The 19811-nt window shown below is 39.7% G+C and overlaps 1 protein-coding gene across 5 annotated transcripts; it reads left to right on the forward strand.

The window, feature by feature from the left end:
* Positions 1-2322: 2322 nt before the first annotated feature.
* abi3bpa (ABI family, member 3 (NESH) binding protein a) lies at positions 2323-19601 on the forward strand. 5 transcript variants are annotated; one of them, XM_081720536.1, is made up of 23 exons: positions 2323-2649; positions 2769-2863; positions 5410-5589; positions 5695-5763; positions 5927-6059; positions 6580-6761; positions 6916-6959; positions 7064-7106; positions 7207-7287; positions 8236-9786; positions 10175-10264; positions 10979-11827; positions 12678-12746; positions 14359-14433; positions 14568-14693; positions 14969-15058; positions 15425-15634; positions 16818-16914; positions 17022-17101; positions 17930-17959; positions 18098-18256; positions 18451-18573; positions 18787-19601. In XM_081720536.1, exons 3-23 carry the CDS (start codon positions 5424-5426, stop codon positions 18900-18902), a joined length of 4383 nt encoding a protein of 1460 aa, XP_081576662.1. In that variant the 5' UTR covers positions 2323-2649; positions 2769-2863; positions 5410-5423; the 3' UTR covers positions 18903-19601. The 5 variants fall into 5 exon arrangements, with proteins under 5 accessions (XP_081576662.1, XP_026860962.3, XP_081576661.1 ...); XM_027005161.3 differs by lacking the exon at positions 2769-2863; XM_081720535.1 differs by lacking the exon at positions 2769-2863 and having other exon boundaries at positions 10175-10249.
* Positions 19602-19811: the final 210 nt, after the last annotated feature.

The following is a 19811-nucleotide window of genomic DNA, read 5'->3' on the forward strand; positions in this document are numbered from 1 at the left end:
GGACAAGATGACAGAAGAAGATGTGAAAAAAGAAGAAGCCAGAAGTGAGAGCAGTGGAAAATCATGACGATCAAATAATGTCAGAATCCTCAGGATCAAATAATAAGGCTGAACATAACTACCCTCTGTCCAAATGGGTAATATTTGCCAATAATAAATTATAATCCTGTCACTGTGGATTAAATTCCAACCCAAATTAAATCCTGATGCATCATTACTGACTTCAGTCTAAATTGGTGTTGGCGTTCCATTTGAATGTGTGGACCAATCAGTGGTGGATGTGGTACTCTTTATAGCTATTCCATTTATTGTCGTAAATATCTATTGTGTAACAGTGTCTTTAGTGGTTCTTTACCTGCAACCCCATCAACAATACTGATTACTTAACATCTGTTCTATCACAGAGGGCCACTGCATGTACTGTCATACAGGCAGGACACAACCTTCATGCTTTTACTATGTGTTAGAACTTGTCCATCTCTTTTAACAAAAAATGCAACTACGAAATATAGAGGAAACATTAACTTAAAGCTAGGTCAGACGAAATTAGGTCAATGAAGACATGAATAAATCATAATCACCATAGTCAAAGGCTGGTCTTTGGTATACCACAATAAAATATTTTACTTGGTTTTGTTGGATATACTACATGTCTGGGGACATTGAGTAGTTTACTTCTCAGAAAGAAATTTTTGATGAGGTCCAGACATCCAGATGGATCTTGTTTTTTAAATGTTATTGCACTTTAAAAAAAGAAAAAAACATACGTTTCATTTGACCTTTTAAATAAAATAAAATATAATAGTTCAGATTTTTCATCTGTTCCTGTGAATGTTTGAACTTTTGATTATGCAAGTGTTGCAAGATTGTTGCAAACAGTAAACTAATCCACTTAGAAATATTCTTAGCTCTCTGGGAGTTCCTATTGAAGTACTTGGCAAATGAGACATTTCAGTTGAAAGAAAACTTATTTAAATTGTTTCACTGTATGGAAAACACCCACAAGATCTATATCCATGCTTGAAATAGTATAGAGTGCAGACAGAAGGACTGAGCTTGTATAGGCAGTGCAATAAACTGTCATGTTCCAAGTCAATAAAACTGCAAGCACTAAACACTCTACTGAAAATCACATACAGATATCCATATGCCAATCTGATATTTAATTCTAGCACAGACAAACATTGTTAACTGAGGAGCTACATGAAGTCAAACTGGCTAAAGGTGTGGCAGATTTGCCAAAAGTTCTAACATGCAGGTACTAATTCACGAACATTTTTTTACATGTAGTTTTTTGGTCAGGTACCCTTTGAATGGCTAGATGTAAGAGAATTCCAGTGCAGTGATAACATGAAATGTTCATAAGTTCCTTTTAATGAAGAGATTCTACAAGCTGTGCGGATTTGCAATGTTATACCACTGCACAAACCTTAGCTAATCAAGTTCACCAACTCTCTTAATTGACCTGATTAACAGATATTTGAGTAATACTTTACATAACCACTTACATACCACTGTTACACTGTAATTGTAGAAGTAATTATAGTGTAATATCCATATAATAATCCAAATAACTATATCATAAACAGAGTATCAAACTGTTGTTGCCTGTTTTTATATAAATAAATAATAAATACTCTCTCTCTCTCTCTCTCTCTCTCTCTCTCTCTCTCTCTCTCTATATATATATATATATATATAGAGAGAGAGAGAGAGAGAGAGAGAGTATATATATATATATATATATATATATATATATATAGAGAGAGAGAGAGAGAGAGAGAGAGAGAGAGAGAGAGAGAGAGAGAGAGAGAGCGAGAGAGAGATAGATATTAAATAGGCACCCCAGAAAATCTGATAAATATGGGGGTAGTTAGGCCAGTCAACTGCCACCTCCCTGCCTGCAGACATGCCCTCTATTCAGTATAAGACCTCTGTTTGGCTTTGGGTATGGTTCTATTGAATGCTGAGAACAAGTGAAACTTTTTTTGGGTGGGAGTTGGTCAGTATTTTTTACTGTTTATTTTCCAGTCTCTGGAAAGTCTCGCAGATTCTGATTTTGCACTTAATTTTGCTTACAGTAATAAAGTCTCAAGGCTGTAAAAGGATTAACGATTCACCAAGGAATGTAAAAGAACGGATAGAGAAAACAGAGAGGGCAAAGGAGGGGAGGATGTGACAAAGAATGAGAGAAAGAAAGTAACTGAATCTAGTGTTAGAGAAATTCAGGTTTAAACGTTCCACAGCATGTGTGACATCAGCAGATCCCACCCCCTAGTTATTCTAATACAGATGGTCTGGATACAACCAAAACCACTCAGAACTGTGACATAATACCCAAGACACACTTACACATGCTAGCTCCTTGACGCACACACGCCCACATTTACACACACATGCATTACCCTGTGCACTGTGAAGCAGAGACAATATCAGAATTCAGTTCAATAACAGGGCAAAGAGAAGCTGAGACAAGCCTCAGAGCTGAACACAAGAGAGAAGAAGAGGATTGTCGTGGACAGCAGTGAGCTTCAGTAACCCGCCAAGCTGTATGTACGCTGAGTGAAGGGGGCAACATGAGAACCTTATTCTTCCTCATCATCAGTGAGGTCCTGCTCCTCGACCTCATCTGCACATCCAGAGTCCGAGGTACGGTCCATCTGGTTCATTACTATGTTTTACAACTGCACATGACTTTTGGAAACAAAACTGTGAAATTTGAAATTGCTTAGTTGCATTTTATGATTTGGTAATTTACATCTGACCAGGTAAGAGGCAAAAATATCATAGAACAAATGGAAATTCAAGAAAATCACCGATGAATATTTCCAACTCATCTGTCAACATCAGCGCTGAGATGACGGTAAATGTTGCGTGCAGTAATGTGATCATATTTAGTAATAAGAGTCACATCATAATTGTGGCATGTTATTGATGGCACTGTCTTGATTACATTTCACCACCTTGATTGTTGGCAAGACAGCAGTCCATTTGGCATTTTGTTTGCTGTGATTGGAACATTAATCAACTGTTGCGTTCAACCATATATGGCATGGATCAGGGCAATGTACACCCCTGATATAAATCAATTTTTTTTTTTAACAAATTATTTTGTAAGCTGTTTGCGCTGAAAAAAAAAAGGTTACGAACATGATATGGTCTTATCGCTAGATTTTGTTTGGTTATTGGTACAAAATGGAAGCGATTATTGTTGTCACTTCAATGGTCTGCCTTCATTACTACTGACTCATGGTGCTAGAGAGATGATTGATGAGGGACAGCCTGTTTGTACGTTACTTGAGCAGCACTGCTGGAGCACAAGATGACCTGGTGTTGGAAACTGAAAGGTCCTGAGGAGCTAGACAGGTCGGGTCTATTTCTTAGATGAAAGGATAATTGGACTAATGCTGAATGCACTGTAGACACCTGGTTTTTCTGGCCATGTTCTTGAACTTCAAGCTTTGTCTCTTTCTCTTTCTGTGAATGTTACTCATGCATCTAATTGCTTAATGGAAAAACAGTGCAGTGACCTCCTTTGCAATTGTTTATTTTCTTTCTCTCCTTCTTTTCTGTCTTTCTGAAAAGTTCCATTACCTAATCATTATTGGATCCTGTCAACAGTATCGACCCCGGTGCGGCGTGTGCATTTCCAGGCACGGATTAAGTTTAGGCCTTGGCAAATGGGCTAAACTGCCCGGCTTTGGTTGAAAGTCATTTCATTGCTTTCTTAAACTAAAATTAGAAGTAATAAACAAAAAGTGGATGTCTTACATAAGTTAACACATAATGAGGCAATTTAAGATTAGCATTGTTCTAGCTGCACTTTATAACTGAGCTTTATAAAATCCCATGTTGAAACATTTCTGTCTCCAAGGTGTCATCCAGTATGAGAACCACAGGGCACAAGCTGATTCTGAATGATTTGTTAAGCATGAAACTGATTTAAACCATATGCCACTGCCCTCTCGTATACCAAATCTTAATTCAGCCAAAGAAAACACGAAAGATTCTTGAACTTGCTGCAGCTCGCATTGACCTGACAAATCTCTACTTGACACCATTCTTGGCAAAACTAGATTTCCATGAGACGCAAGATACAAATGCTTCATTTGCCACTGAGCATGTGGAAGAGATCTGTTGTCATCCTTAAAGAAACTACTTCAAAGTGAGCCTAAATGTAATCATCTAGTGTGTCTTGGTACCTGCTTGTTAATAATTCTAACCTGCAGTTGATTAAAAGTTTAAATCTGTGTGACTCCCAGTGATTTATACTGATACACCTGCCTGAGTTCATTAAAAAGTGTGTGTGTGTGTGTGTGTGTGTGTCTGTCTTGAGCACTACCTAACTTAGTCCACTTTACCAACCAGTTTCTGAACTTAGTCCAGTGACATGGATATCTATGCTACATCTATGTGGGCACAAACACAAATACAGTTTCAACCTCTCATCTATTTTTACACAAAATATGAGTGTTGCTTTTGGTAAGAAGAAAAACTATTGCATGTGATGAAACCCTGAATTGATCTCTGTATTTCAGTTCACACCCACTCAGGAAGACTTTGCCCAGTGTTAGGTTTGAGTTCAGCACAGTCATGTGTCATTAATGGTGCATCTCTCCAGTGTAATGGTTTATTGGCCAGGCCAACTTTGACTGCTCCCTCAGGGAGTTGCCCGGGGAATGGCCGAGCCAATTCTGATGTAATGAAAAGCCAGTTTGTTTGTTTTGGAGCCAGGAGGTTTCTGCCAGGAGTTTCCTTCTCTCTAAAACACAGCGACCTCTTATTCTACAGTGACACACGCCATTCCAACAACCAAGATGTGGAAGGTCGGCCATGCTTCTTATAATGCACTCACTGCTAGGAAATTTGTTTTCCCTACTCATTGTTGACTGTTAAAGGTGTTTTTTTCAGTTTAAGAAGATTTTTTGTAAGGGTGTGTGGCCACAAACACAGGAAACCTCTGCCAGGAATCTCTGATTAATGCATTTTGTGGTGGTACTGATGGTGTAGTTGCTGGATGGAGAAGGAACTGGCAGTCAACAGGGTGTTGTTCCACAGTAGAGTTTACCAATTCATCAAACTAACACACTGAAACTTTTTTCTCACCGAATCCATAAAAAAATCCCAAAAAATTCTCTCTGGGCAATCATCATGCTGGTGTTTTTCCCTGCGGCTATAACAAAAACAGTTCTCTAATACTGTAAAAAGCATATAAATCTGTTATTTCCTTATGTGCCCTATTTATTTGAAGCCTTGACATCATGTTAAGACTTATTTTTCCACCAAGAAACCAAAACATTTGCCTAACAGAGTCTGTTATACTCTTCAGTTATTTTTATTCCTGTTTTTTTGTGTAATATGGGTAAGTTATTTGTTTGAGTTTTATGTGTTTATGGGTCTCATTTCTAGTGCGCAGGCAGACTATGAAGGTGCGTATCACTGCTACGGGAGACACCATCATCCTGAAATTCCTGCGACCGGAAGCAGACACAAAACTGGAGGGATATATCCTGGGCTATGGCAGTGGCATGTTCTCCAAACAGTTTATCAAGCTACCTGAGGAGAACGAGCACTACGAAACTGAGATCGGTAAAGCATTGCCCCCCCCCCGCCATTCTCTTTCTCCCCTCTCGCTAACCCCCCCCCACCCCCCACCCCCAGTGTTATTTCTCACTGTCTCTTTCTCTGTTTTAGATGCTGAGCCAAAATATCTGATTGTAGTGCAGCCAGTCAAAGCAAACAAAGTGAAAAAAAAGTGCACGGGTAAACATTAACACACATTATGTATAAAAAAATACTGCAAAAACAAACCAAGAATCAATACATGAGCTGCTATAAATACATGCAAAGCCTTTTGGTTCCTGTAGTCTTATTATCCTCATGTGAGTAACAAACACATACTAATAAACAACAATCTGATCTATAGGGAAGGTGTCTCTGGAGAAACCTCTGCATCTGATGATTGGCACTGTGACCCCTACCTCAGTTCACCTGTCCTGGGGCACACTACTGAAAACCCCGTACACAGATGCTCACCTAGAAGACTGCGAGGAGGATGGGTAGGAGGGTGTGCATTTGTATGTGCACACATGCACATTTGTGCACACATGCACATTTGGAGATGGCAGGAACATTCTGATCTAACACAGAGAAAATGCACACACACAAATGTGCATGTGTGTGTGCATTTTCTCTGTGTTAGATCAGAATGTTCCTGCCATCTCCAAGTGTCTGGTCATACTTCTGACCAGAGACATAGAACAGCACAGGGGCCTAGAGGTGCAGTGATCATCAGAACAGTCTCCCAATGTTCTGGTTTGCTCAAAGCCAAACACATAAGAAAAAAACATTACAAAACTGGAATACTTTGCAGCTACTGCTGGTGCAGAGCTGAAATAAATGTATGTATGTTAATGTGGCTATCAGTCATCACACATTAGATTTCATACATAATGCATAGTAATACAGTACAGGAGCTTCTTAATATAAGAATCTGCTTCAGGAATCTGAAACACCACACATATTGGGGCTAATCAGGGCCTCAAGGACTGTAACATCACTCATTTTCTGAATTTCCAGTGAGTTCACCGTGCGCTACAAGGAGAAGGAAACCAGCCACAAATGGAACTATGAAACATGTCCCACCACTGATACAGTCATCGATAATCTCAAACCGGACACACCTTATGAGTTTGAGGTGCGAGCAGAGACCAAGGCCGACACTGGGGCTTGGAGCCCTCCAGTAACACACAACACAGCCGGTGGGTCACTTCACAGCACACATACAGAATAATCTCTGGTCATGGCTCTGAAGTGTTAGCACTGGTATACAAGCAACAAACAATTTTTGCCCCCTTTATTTATTTATTTATTTATTTATTTATTTATTTTTTAATTTTTTAATTTTTTTACAAGATATTCATGAACCTTTGAAGCCAAGGAGTCAGCTGAGCCCTCAGGTACTTGTGCCATCTACCAGCTTCTGCTGGCTCATGTTTTCTTTTGTCCTCTTTCTCTCTTCTATATTTACTTTTTGTAAATGCGCACATTTGTTCCCATCCAGAAACCTACCGTGGACGATCCCCGCGCCTTCCCACCTGTGACCAGTAAGACATGTCCTTCTTCACTTGTAAATATTCCCAGATAACAGTGGGATCATGGTGTTTATTAATTGTCCAATTCACTGTGCTGCCCTCAACTCTGCAGTCCGTCACAACATCACTCTGAGCAGACATCCTCCCCTCGTCAGGCACACCGCAGATCCTCCTACACCAAGAGGAAATCAAGGTAACAAGCTTTAAAATGACTGCTGTCTCTTTGCTATTGCATTGTCTATTACTGGTCCCTGAACTCTTAATATATGTAGCTCTTATATAAGTGATTTTAAAAATAAAATGTGCTTGGTATAGTTTAACATTAGTCTGTTGTCTCCTTTCCACTCTGTCAATAAAAGGATTTTTTTTTACCCAATTGATGTATAATGAAGAATGTTTGAATGGCATATTGGTTATTGTTTGTAGCATACAAGAGATTATTTGGTTTTTCCTTGTTGGCCTATGCTCTTAGCCATACACTGAACACATTTAAAAAATTTTAACTATAATGTTTGTTTATATAACAAATGATGTGACAAACATTATGTGACAAACAGCACCTAAATTGAAGGCTTTATTATCAAATTAAATACTGCACAAATTAAGCTTTAAGCTCTCTCTATGTGCATCTGAAAAACCGATTGATCGCTCTATACTTGATCCCGATCCATGAGATCTTTCTCGGATGCGCTTTCTTTCTCATCTCTCATTGTAAAGAGATGGAAGGTCCTGGTTAATAGCACCTAACTAGTGTGTTGTCATATGGTATTAATATGAGGCAGGAGAAGAATGTACTGATCTTGTTATGTTACTGAAAGATAGCTGTTTGATGTCCCCCTATACAGAAAAGCAAAGATACCAACAAATTACGGCATCCTGTCAAGGAAAGATGTCATAATAATAAAAAATGACTGTTAAAAAGACTGTTATGCAGAGCAACTTAAATTCCTATTAAAGGTGCTATTTTCTTCTCATTTCAACCTCAATGCTGAAAAACACTTTTTATTCTCTAAGCTACAAATAAATTGTCTATGAAGACACATCATTTTTGAATGAACACACTAATACATATACAAGCACACACACACAAATTCACACTCACACACATTGACATGCACTGTCGTGTCTCTTCTCTGAACAGGAACAGGAACTGATGGCATAGCATCTTCCTCCCCTACTGAGGACCCATTGTTTTTGACCCAGACTCTAACATTCATTCAGACACTCATGAGTCAGCCCACTTCAAAGACAACCAGCTCTTTTGACCCACAAATCTCATCCATTTCCAGTACAACTGTAAAACAGCACAACACAATTCAGTTCCAACTGAACACCATTGAAACCCAGTCAAGTACCCATAATACCCAACCAATAACAACTAAAACTCAGTTGATTACAACTGAAACCCAACCCATAACAACTAACACCCAACCCAGTACCACTGAAACCCATACCAGCACAGTAAAAGCTCAGCTTCATACAACGCATCCAAGAACAAGCCAATTCCATATTACAGGTCAACCCCATTCAAACACAATCCAACCCCAATCTAGAATTACCCAATCCCAAACAAACACTACCATACCTGATCTCAGTACTATTCAACCAAAAACTAGCACAGAACAATTCCATTGCAGAACAACCAAATCTAACTCCAGAACAACCCAGAAAGAGCCCATCACAAGCCAGGCCAAACCGATTATAACCCAGCCCAAACACATCACAACACAGCCCTGGCACATCACAATCCTGAAAGAGCCCATCATAACCCAGAAACAGCCCATCATAGCCCAGCCTGAATCCATCACAACCAAATCTCTGCCCAGTATAATACAACAAAACCCCAGCACACCTCAGCTCAAAGCAACCCATGTCAAGTCCATTATAACCCAAACCAAGCCCAGAATACTCCAAAAGATAAGTACAACTCAGTCCCAGACAACTGAACAATTATTTAGCACAGCATTGCCAACTAACATAGTTCAACAACAAATTCCAACCCAACCAAGCCCCGCTTATGAACAAGTCAGCCTCACACAACCCCAACCAGGCACAACTAAAAAACAACCCAACAAAATGCATCAACCTAGCTCATCTAGAACAACTAAACATCAAACATATACAGTTATGCCAAAATCTATAAATGAACACAACACATACTACCAATTAAGTACAACAACACAGCATAAACAGGTGTCAAGCACTAATGCTTCTCCAACAGCTTCAACTAAGGACAACTTCACAAGCATACCCAAAGCAGACATACAAGAAAGCATAGCATCACAACATCCACTTTCCCAACATACATTTTATGCTAAAGAAACACCAAGCCCTATAACAACCAGTGACTGGTACACACCCAGTATCCATGAAATAGTAACAAAGACAAGGGAACAGCCCCTGGGCTCCACTAAATTTCAAAAGGAATCGGTATTGGCCCAAGACGATCACCTTTCTAGCTCTACAATACAAACTCCCCACACAATGCACTGGCAATATGGCATAAGTGACAGCACACCTGAGAGTGAGCCACAAATTATAAATGTTCAGCACAGTGGCACCAAACATGTCCCAGAAGAATCCCCAGCAACAATTCAAACAAACTTCCTCAAAAAAACTCCAGCAAAATTTAATGTCAGTCATTGGCCAGAAACGCAGGCTGTGAACAAGAAGCTCTCAGGCAGCCAAGAAGGTAAATTCTCCTATTGTTTATGTATTATTTACATTAATTTATTAAATAATATTGGTTATAAAAAGTCAATTTATAGTATATTGCCAGCTGATTGGCCTTGATGTAGTCGTTCTGAGGTTATCACACCTGGAAAAGATTTATTAAAACGTTTAATGTAATTTAAGAGTATTAACAATGTCTGCACCAGTCAGAAAGTGAATGTTTCAGTTTGACTAAATATTAACCATGTGCCTTGCCAGGAATTCCCCTAAAAGTCCCACTGATAGATATTTTTTATAATCCACAACCTGGAATCTGCATTAAAAACTCACAGCAACAGCAGAGGTAATTTTTCCTTTTACCGTATATACCACATCATCGTATGAGAAAGATTCTCTATGTCACACAGCTCCAAGCCAATCACAGGATGGAGAGCCTCTTCCAAAGCCTGCTATTGTCAGTGAGGTGGTGGATAGAGACCAGGGTAATGATATCAATGGTTCGTGAGGCTCCAACATTGTTGATCTTAACTACTGTGTCTTACATGTACATCTCTGTGTAACTGAATGGCATCCCATCATATAATATTGGCAACTGAGTCAAAACTGGACTGCCACCAATCATCACCTCCATCTCCAAAAACATTATTTAAACTGATCTTCCATAAAAAATGTCTTGTCATCTATAATTCCATCAACACTTCACTTGTGCTGTAACTACTGTACTCCATCCCCTTCAACATTCTTTAAACCTCGCTACCATCAACAAACCGAACTCTGTGCTGTGCTATGATGCAATGCTCATTCCTCATGTAAAGGAATGCTTCAGTCAAAAATGTTAATGCAGATAACAGTTGATGGAAGACAGGAATCATTGGGTGTAGTCTCTCATGCTAACATGCTGGCTGGCAACTATTTTTTATCATCAGTGTTATTGTTTATGGGTGAAGCATTCCGAACCACCTCTCCAGATGTTCTCTCATCTAATGTGTCCTCATCACCATCCTCAGTACTGCATCTCAGCTGACTGTCTCATTGCTTTTCTGTGTGTCTCCAAAGGACATTTCCTCACATCTCTGGCACAAAAAGTAAAAGCAGTGTGTTGTCTTCCTCATGTTCATCAGCACTGTCCTCATCCTCAACCGATCAGTGACCTGGACTACTCCCATATATCATGAAATTGAAATTGCTAACTGTGTTTTCTTCTTATTTAGGTCAAGTTATCTCACGCAACTCTCCATCTCCTCATCTTCTGGCACGGCCACTGGGCCCTAAAGTGGTGCAGAATGGAACTCGTCTTGCAAAATGGGTCTCACACAATTCTTCTTCTCCTGAACTTGTAACGCACCCTCTGGACCCTACAGTAGTGCACACTCTAAGCTCTGCATTGGTGGTGAATGGGACTCACCCTGCCAAATGGAATGCTAGCAACTCTATATCTCCTGTACTTGTGGCAGACCCGCTGGGTCCTAAAGTGGCGCGGAATGGGACTCGCCCTGTGAAAGGGAACACAAGTAACTCTTCAACTCCTGTACTTGTGGCAGACCCACTGGGTCCTAAAGTGGCGCGGAATGGGACTCGCCCTGTGAAAGGGAACACACGTAACTCTTCAACTCCTGTACTTGTGGCAGACCCGCTGGGCCCTAAAGTGGCGTGGAATGGGACTCGCCCTGTGAAAGGCAACACACGTAACTCTTCAACTCCTGTACTTGTGGCAGACCCGCTGGGCCCTAAAGTGGCGTGGAATGGGACTCGCCCTGTGAAAGGCAACACACGTAACTCTTCAACTTCTATACTTGTGGCAGACCTGCTAGGCCCTAAAGTGGCGCGGAATGGGACTCGCCCTGTGAAAGGGAACACACGTAACTCTTCAACTCCTGTACTTGTGGCAGACCCGCTGGGCCCTAAAGTGGCGCGGAATGGGACTCGCCCTGTGAAAGGCAACACACGTAACTCTTCAACTCCTGTACTTGTGGCAGACCCGCTGGGCCCTAAAGTGGTGCAGAATGGGACTCCGTCTGGGCGTGGCCCTCCAGGTTCCACTAGAAATACAAAAACCAAAGGTTTCTTTTCTATATGTCACACTCTATGTTGTCCTGCATATTCCTCAGTATTCCAGGTGGATTCCAGGGAGTAACTGCAGTGTACTGTAAAATTGCAGTGTGTTACAGATAGTTTACATCGAAACAAGACATTTTAAACAGAGGTCCTTTTAGACAGAGAGTTCTTCACAACTGATGAAGGACCTATGTTTCTCTGGAAACCTTCTGTACTACACTGTCATTTTTACTGCCTATATATAGGTAGTCAATATAGTAGAGAGAGAAAAAGGGGTGTGTGGGTGTGTGGGTGTGTGTGTGTGTGTGTATGTGTGTGTGTGTGTGTGTAAAAGTGTGTGTAAGAGTGTGTGTGGGTGTGTTTGTGTGGGTCACGTTTCTACACTCGTGTCTGTGATGCAAATTTCATGCTGGTCTCCTTTGGGGGCTGTTAGATCAAAACAAATGATTTGTAGCATTTTTTCTTTAGGGAAACACACATACACCCAGACAAACACACATGCACAGCCAGAAGCCTGTTTCCCATTCTGTGTTTCTCTAGCTGTTCTCTAGCTGTTTGGTCATTCTTACAGCTGATTGATTCTCCTGAGAGCCAAGACAGCCTAAGATACAGCTAAAGCTATGAAATGGAAATTCAGTGGGAATTATTTTGTTATTTCTGATCTTTCAGCTCAGACTACTCAAGTGTATTTAGTTCCCTCACACAAATGCATCATATTGAATACACACAGTTTTCCATTCATATATCATGTCACTCTGCTGCTGCTGTGCTTTGTCTGTAAGCCATTTGTCCTGTTCCTGGAATGTGTTTTGACATAACACTTCATGGGAATAACATTCTTTTCTTTTCCCTCAGTACCCAGTGGTGTGAAGCATCAAAAGCGGTCACAACTCAAACCTACCAACAGGCCTAGGAAACAATTTGGTAAACTAAAACACTCAGCCTTACCAGTTCCAACATATGTACAAACAGAGAGATTTCTACCATATGTACATACATGTGTCTTAATGCTAGTTCTAGAACAGTTGTCAGATAGACATCTCCTTCACGCTGAGAGAAGTTCAGGTTTCATGAACCTCTAGAGATCGAGGAGTTGCTTCATTTTATCTCAGAGTCTCAGGATCTTGCAATACTGATTTATGTTAAAGAGTCTGAGCTCCAGGTGGACCCAGCATCTGTCTGGTATGCTCCTCTACAGTATCCAGAGAGGTAAGACGGAGAGGTAAAACGAAAGCCTTCATCTCATGGTTAGCATCCAGAGCTAAATGTCATAAATAGAATGCAAGTCAGTTCTCCTACAGAACTGATTGTTTTTCAGCAGCGCTAAACTTGTTAGCATAGTTCTAACAAACATAGGATAGCTACCATAAAGAGAGAAGTTCCTATACAGCTGGGGTTTCACATTCATTCCAAGGCTCTGCCAATGATCTGGATCAGTTCCTATCAGAAAGGACTTTCAGCATTGCAAGGCTGTGGAGAGGACTATCATGAATCAGCCACTGTTAAAACATGGCCATGTCCTGATAAGATGCTAGTGTCTTTCTTTTTGATTTGGTTTCTTCTTTGCACTCTCCCCATTAGAGTAAATGCTGGATCTGACTAATGAAGCGTGTGGAAAACTTTATTTAATATTTTCAGTCCCCTTTTCTTTTTCTGATTGTTTGGCTCTGATGAAATTAGAGCAAATAAGCAGCATTAAGCCCAGATAAGGGAAAGCCAAACTTTCAGTTTAGTCATTCACTTCTTGTACTTTTAAAATCTATAGCAAACAGCAAAATAAACTGTAAACTGCCAGAGATAACTAGAGGAAAGACTGGAAAAATACTTTGAAAGTATGGCTTTATCCAACTCACTTGGTGGATCATTGGAAAATATATACAACTATAGATCACGACAGACCCCTCTGTAGTGTTCTGTGAGTTGTGGACTGTCAAACTTTTCTACATAATTGTCTTTGTCCTATAGCCAAGGAAACGGTCCCTTCCAAACTCCAAGAGCCGTTACAGTGCTCACAGTTTGGCCAGCATTATTATTATTATCCTGGCTTCTAGCCAGGAACAGACACAATGCCCCGATTGTGAGCACAGTCTTGGTGGCACAGGGAGAACTGCACTCTACATGAAGAGCTGACCTGTTTATTCCCTGGAAACATCTCCTCTTTAAATCTGCTCATCTGAATTTGGAGCATAAAACTTATGAATCTTTCTTCCATGTGCTTCCACATGTACACTTGCCTAGTTCTGTTTTTCAATAGAGGCAAGAATTTGGGAAGGACGTCACTTTTCGTCATTTTTGAATAGTGATGCTAATGGATGAGGTTACAGTGGTTTTAAGCAATCATCACCACTTGACTCAAGTCTTCCTGCTTTCATAGCACTGCACTGACGTATTTTGTCTTCTTTCAGTTACACCCTGATTGCAGTTTAAGTGGGGGGGGGGGGGTTTCCACATATTGTCCACACTTCAGTTACCCTCTGCGTTACGTGGTCCATTCAAGAAATATAGAAATGTCTAATTAGAGATTTCTTTTTTCTAGAATCATTTGCAAATCTGCGTGCACCAGTCTCAAACAAGAAGACGCCAAATCAGGCGGAGCAGCCGACAGAGAAGGGTGAGGGGTAACGTGACTGCAGTATATGCTTTTAGAGTCTCAAGTCACTTCACTGTACCTTAATAACGATATTGCAGTTGTAGGTAACGATGTTGTATGACCAATAAATGCTTTTTTTTTATACGATCCCGCAGATAAAATAACAGATCTGAAACAAATGGAGAAGCTGCCAGTTCTGAAGCCCCAACCTGCTCCTTCCACAGAAAAAATTGTCTATCGAAAGCCAACACCAACAAGCACACCTCTTTCTCGCTTTAATGGTACAATATAAAAACTTGCTCTGCAACTATCACGCTCCTCTCAGAGGCTGACAGTAATGAGGGCACACTGGAAGCATTGACAATCAGCTTGTGTGATTGTGTGTGTGTGTACGTGCACTTTTCTTTTCTTTAGAGATGCAGAAGAGTATAATGTATGAGCTAACAATTGATGCTAAAGCTTCCAAAACTATGATGCCAAAATTTAGAATATACATTTTTCAGTGTATGCAGTTGTCAATTCTTCCCTTCTCTGCATGTGTGCTTGTATCTCCCAGGCAGTTGGTTTGGCACTGGGCCAAACTCCACTATATTCAGAGCTGTCCCTGTCTCTGATGTGGATGCCATGGGAAAACAACGGTTTACAGGTAAGATGTAATGCTGCTACATACCGTCACATATATCACAGAAAGTAGAGCAGATATCCTTGCCCATCTTAGTCAGTCCTGTTTTTATATTTGCAGATGTGTAATTAGTTGTCTACAGCTCATGCCTAAAAATAAAAATTAACGAGCGATAGGAGCTTGACAGAACAATGGTGCAGATTGCCTGGGCTGTCTTAAGGAGTGAACTGAGGATGTAGGATATAGATCATTATAGAAACCAGGTGTTTTAGGCCCAGATTTGAGTTGGAGTATGTTTCTTCCACTGGCCATAGCTCAAGACTCTTCAGTGATCAGCTGTGAAGGCAACTTCAGCAACTGTTTCTAACCTCTGGCTGATTGCATCTCCAGCCCCCCATGTCATATATAACACAGGCAAGCGTCCGGAGGAGCCCTGCTCTGTCACTCGCTCTCTCAGTTTATTCCCTGACGAGGAGAACGAAGAGGTAAATGTTACTGGGCCGCCCAAGACCCCTCCTTCCAACGTCACCGTGGTTACCGTGGAGGGATGTCCCTCCTTTGTTATAATTGATTGGCAGAAGACAGATAATGAAACTACAGGTAACTGAAACATTCATTTATTAGTGATTATACTTCATTATGTTAGCATTAATGGTTTTTTTTTTGTCACTGTAAGGAAGGTAACCATTTCAATGCAGGAGAGTTGAGCTATGGATATTTTTTGATAACAGCTTATACTACAGTTACTTAATTAATGCTGAAGAACTGATCAACTCAATAGTAAATGTATGTTATAAAATGTATCCATGTATTAGTCTTAAGTATAATAAACTTCAATATTAATAAAAATTTAATAATTTAGTAACCTCACAACCACCCTGTACAATGGATGCTTAAATTGATCATGTGTTTGTTTCTCTGAAGAGCAAAGAAAAGTATTGAAACGTTTTGATGATTAGCTACTTCACTACACTGACTTTCTCGCTGACTAAAGCTGTCCGTGCTGAGATGCAGTAACTCTAACCAGCTTTGACTTCTGTGTAACAATCTGTGAAATAACAGGCTGCAATTTGGGGATTATTATTAACTTGATTACTCAATAACTATTTACGTTAAGCAATGTTTAAAGACTCAAGTAATTAGTTGCCACAATGGTTCAAAATTCAAATATTTAGTTACCATATTAGTTGAAAAACTTATCTACTGAATCATTAAACTTTAGTTAATATAGCATCTGATTATGAGGCATACATAATGAAGAGCTACTAGTGTAACTGAATTACGCAGTAAGTTAAAAATATAAGTATTAATTAAAGAATTATTATATTTTTCACTTGCAAAAGATGTAAATCACTTTGTTTTAACATATTCTAACAATCTTAAATCCCATAGTCATTCTACAAATAGATATGAGACACAGGAGGCATGGGAACACATTTTGTTAAATAAGTCTGTTTAATTGTAGTACTAAAAACTGCATCATCCTGAGAAGAAGTTTTAAACCCTCTAAATCATAATTTCCTAAACCAGCCCACATTTTTGCGATATCCAAAAACACTCTTCAGCCATCTTAGTAAAGATTCTGATGGAAACATGTTAAACTTCTCATATTTATACTTCATGATTTGGTGTCTGCAACCTATTGGCAAGCTTAAAAAAAGTCCTTGCATAAAAATGTCTTTTTCTTTCAAACAAATAAGTTTACCTGTTCTATTAAAGTAATATCAGGAAAAAGGGAAAGCACTTAAGGCTAACTGTTTTCTTATATGATTTGGTTCAACAGCATATGAGATCTTAACCAAGGGTCCAAATGGCAATAATATAGCTGTTGTAACCAATCAGACACACACAGCTGTGGAGAACCTGAAACCACAGAGCAAGTATGCACATTCTCAGAAGTGTCTGTTTTTCATTCTTTTCTTTTTTTTGCAAGTCTTGCTGTACACCTGAGTGAGTGAACTTCACCAAAATGTTCTTCACTTTTCAGTTACGAGTTCACAGTGACACCAAAGAATGAGCTCGGTGTAGGCCCTCCCACTGAGCCAGTCAGCTTCAGTACTGAGTCAGGTATGGAGAGGAAGCTGGATGACCCACTACCTCCTCTGCCTTAATATCATCTCTCTCATTACACAGTGCATTTACGGCAGCAGGTCTTGTGGCTCAAGCCATCGCTCTCTTGCTCAAACCACAAAAGCACAACGGTGGTTTTATTAAATCATCACAGTCTTTCAAGGCAAAGTATTTGAACCAAATGTGTCGTCTGGGTTTTCTGATTATTGTGCCGTAACCTACTGGGGTCCCTGCTGGTAGCTGATTTTCACAGTTTATAACACCACCCAGCACACAGCATTTAGTCCAGGATGTGTATTGGCCCAGTGATACACTAATGGATCCAATATGTCTAATGGATCCATTTTCTGGGACCATGGCGGAAACCTCTCTGCTAAGATCCAGGGGACCTGTCCACCTGCCAGAGGCTAATAGAAAACACAGCCTCTGGCAAAAAAAAATAATTAAAAATCCTGATAAGTCTGGGATTTCTCCGAAATCCAGAATTTCAGTGACACTGCACACTAAGTGTATAATGTGCCTTGACTTTCTCTTTAGCTTTTACTTTATCATGCATCTATCATTTTTTTTTTATCATCAATCTATAGGGTGAAAAGATATTTACACTTTAGGTGAACCCAACCTAAATTAAATTAAATAGTTTGGAGCAAACAAAACAATTGTACCATTACAATGACTTAAACAGAGAATAACAAGAAAACCATATGTCTCCTTAAATAGCTTCACCACATTTTATCCAGTCAATGATATAACACTTATGGAATGTGAACAAAATTAATATTATGTAATATTACAGGCAGTGATGTCATTTTCTTCTTTTTTCAGCGGACCCTCGTATTAGTGATGTCCCCACGGGTAACTGCTCTTATCAGAAATATTAGTTCTGTCTCAAATAACTGTTGAGGCCAGCTATTCCAAGCTTTTCCCATGCCTTGTTCACTACCAGTGATTTACTTTTTTGACTGTATTTTCCTCTCTGTTTTCCTCTCTCAGGTAAAACTGCCATCTGGTCATCATTCCCATTCAAAGCAGACTCCTACTCCGAATGCAATGGTAGGCAGTTTGTGAAACGGACCTGGTATCGCAAGTTTGTGGGAATCCAGCTGTGTAACTCCCTCAGGTACAAGATCTACCTGAGCGATTCACTCAAAGGTCAGCACCTTGCTCTTTGTTTCTAACACCTGTGAACAAACCATGGCCTAGTGCTGTTCCCTATGACGGGGCTTCTTTAGTTCTTTATGTCTACTGTCAAGCTGATCTTTCCAGTTATTTCAGTGCTTGGTCTAAAAATGCAGCATATACAAGCCAAAGCTAAGACTCAGTGCTGTGCATGTATCTCTCTGCAGGGAGGTTTTATACTATAGGGGATCAAACCGGCTATGGGGAAGATCACTGTCAGTTTGTTGATTCGTACTTGGATGGCCGTACTGGAGGTCCGCTGCAACCAAACCAGTTACCAGCCAGAGAAGGTACAGCTTTTGGCTGACCCACTCATGCTCTTACACACACTTACACCTTTACCATCTATGCAACCAGCATATGAAAGGTTCATAAGCCTGTTAAGTAATTAATATTATAATGGTTGTTATGTTTCTATTCTTTACAAAAGAATACAAAGGAGAGAGTCCCCCCCAACACACACACACACTATGCAAAAAAAAACAAAAAACTATCTTTTTCAGGCTATTTCCGGTCCATGCGGCAGGAGCCAGTGAAGTTTGGAAAGATCGGTGGGACCTCCTACATCAACTATGTGGCCTGGTATGAGTGTGGAGTCCCAATTCCTGGGTCATGGTAGGATCTCTGCAGGTGTCTGAAGATAAGAATGTATTGTATCTGATAAGAATGTATTGTTGAGAACACAGAACAAAAAGCAAAGCACAGCACTAAATAATTGAATGTATCCACATTATCTAATAGGACATTCAAGGCTTTATGTTATTTATACATAAATTAATTGGGTGCTTAGAGAGAATAAAGAAATTGAAATGTTTATGAAACGCGGGGTAGCAGGCTCCCTGAATGGCTGAAAAATGTATATTATTTATCAAGAGGCTGGGCATAATGCTGTGGTTTCAAAACCACTGAAATTAGAGGTGTCTTAAGGAATACCCATAAACCACCTCCTAACTGTGCAGCTATATATTAATGCATATAATGCATATATTGCATTATCTCTCATTTACAGGTATTGCATCTTAGCTTCAGGCTCCATTTTGCACAGTACGAAATATATGTTTGTCTTGAAAGAATCAATTTTTTTTTCTCCTTTTGAGTCATGCAGATTTTGAAATTAACATTGTCCATTGAAGTTACAGACTTGAGCAAACAGCTTTATTACAATGTCCTCTAGGAAGGAACGCAGCAGTTGAGTGAAAGCAAATGAGTGTATTCTACAAAACATTTGCAGTCAGGGCTTTTACAAGCTTATTTTACATTTTTATATAAGTATTTTTGACGACAAAAAAAGGTTTCAAATAAAAATGTAAAAATGTCAGTTTTCCTTATTTCTGTGGTTTGTTTGTGAAAATGCAAGGGGAAATAAATGTTCTTTTGACACTAAGGAAATCTGAGGTCAAATATTTAGATTCACTTACAGAGTTTTTAAAATAAAGTTGCCACTTTTTAAATAACACAAACCAAAAAAATGATACCGGAAATGTCAGAAGTAAAAGTTTTTTTACTCTCCATCACACCCACAAACAAT

Source organism: Electrophorus electricus, chromosome 9, assembly GCF_041902795.1.
Source record: "Electrophorus electricus isolate QZ-2024a chromosome 9, ASM4190279v1, whole genome shotgun sequence".
Taxonomy (NCBI): Eukaryota; Metazoa; Chordata; class Actinopteri; order Gymnotiformes; family Gymnotidae; genus Electrophorus; species Electrophorus electricus.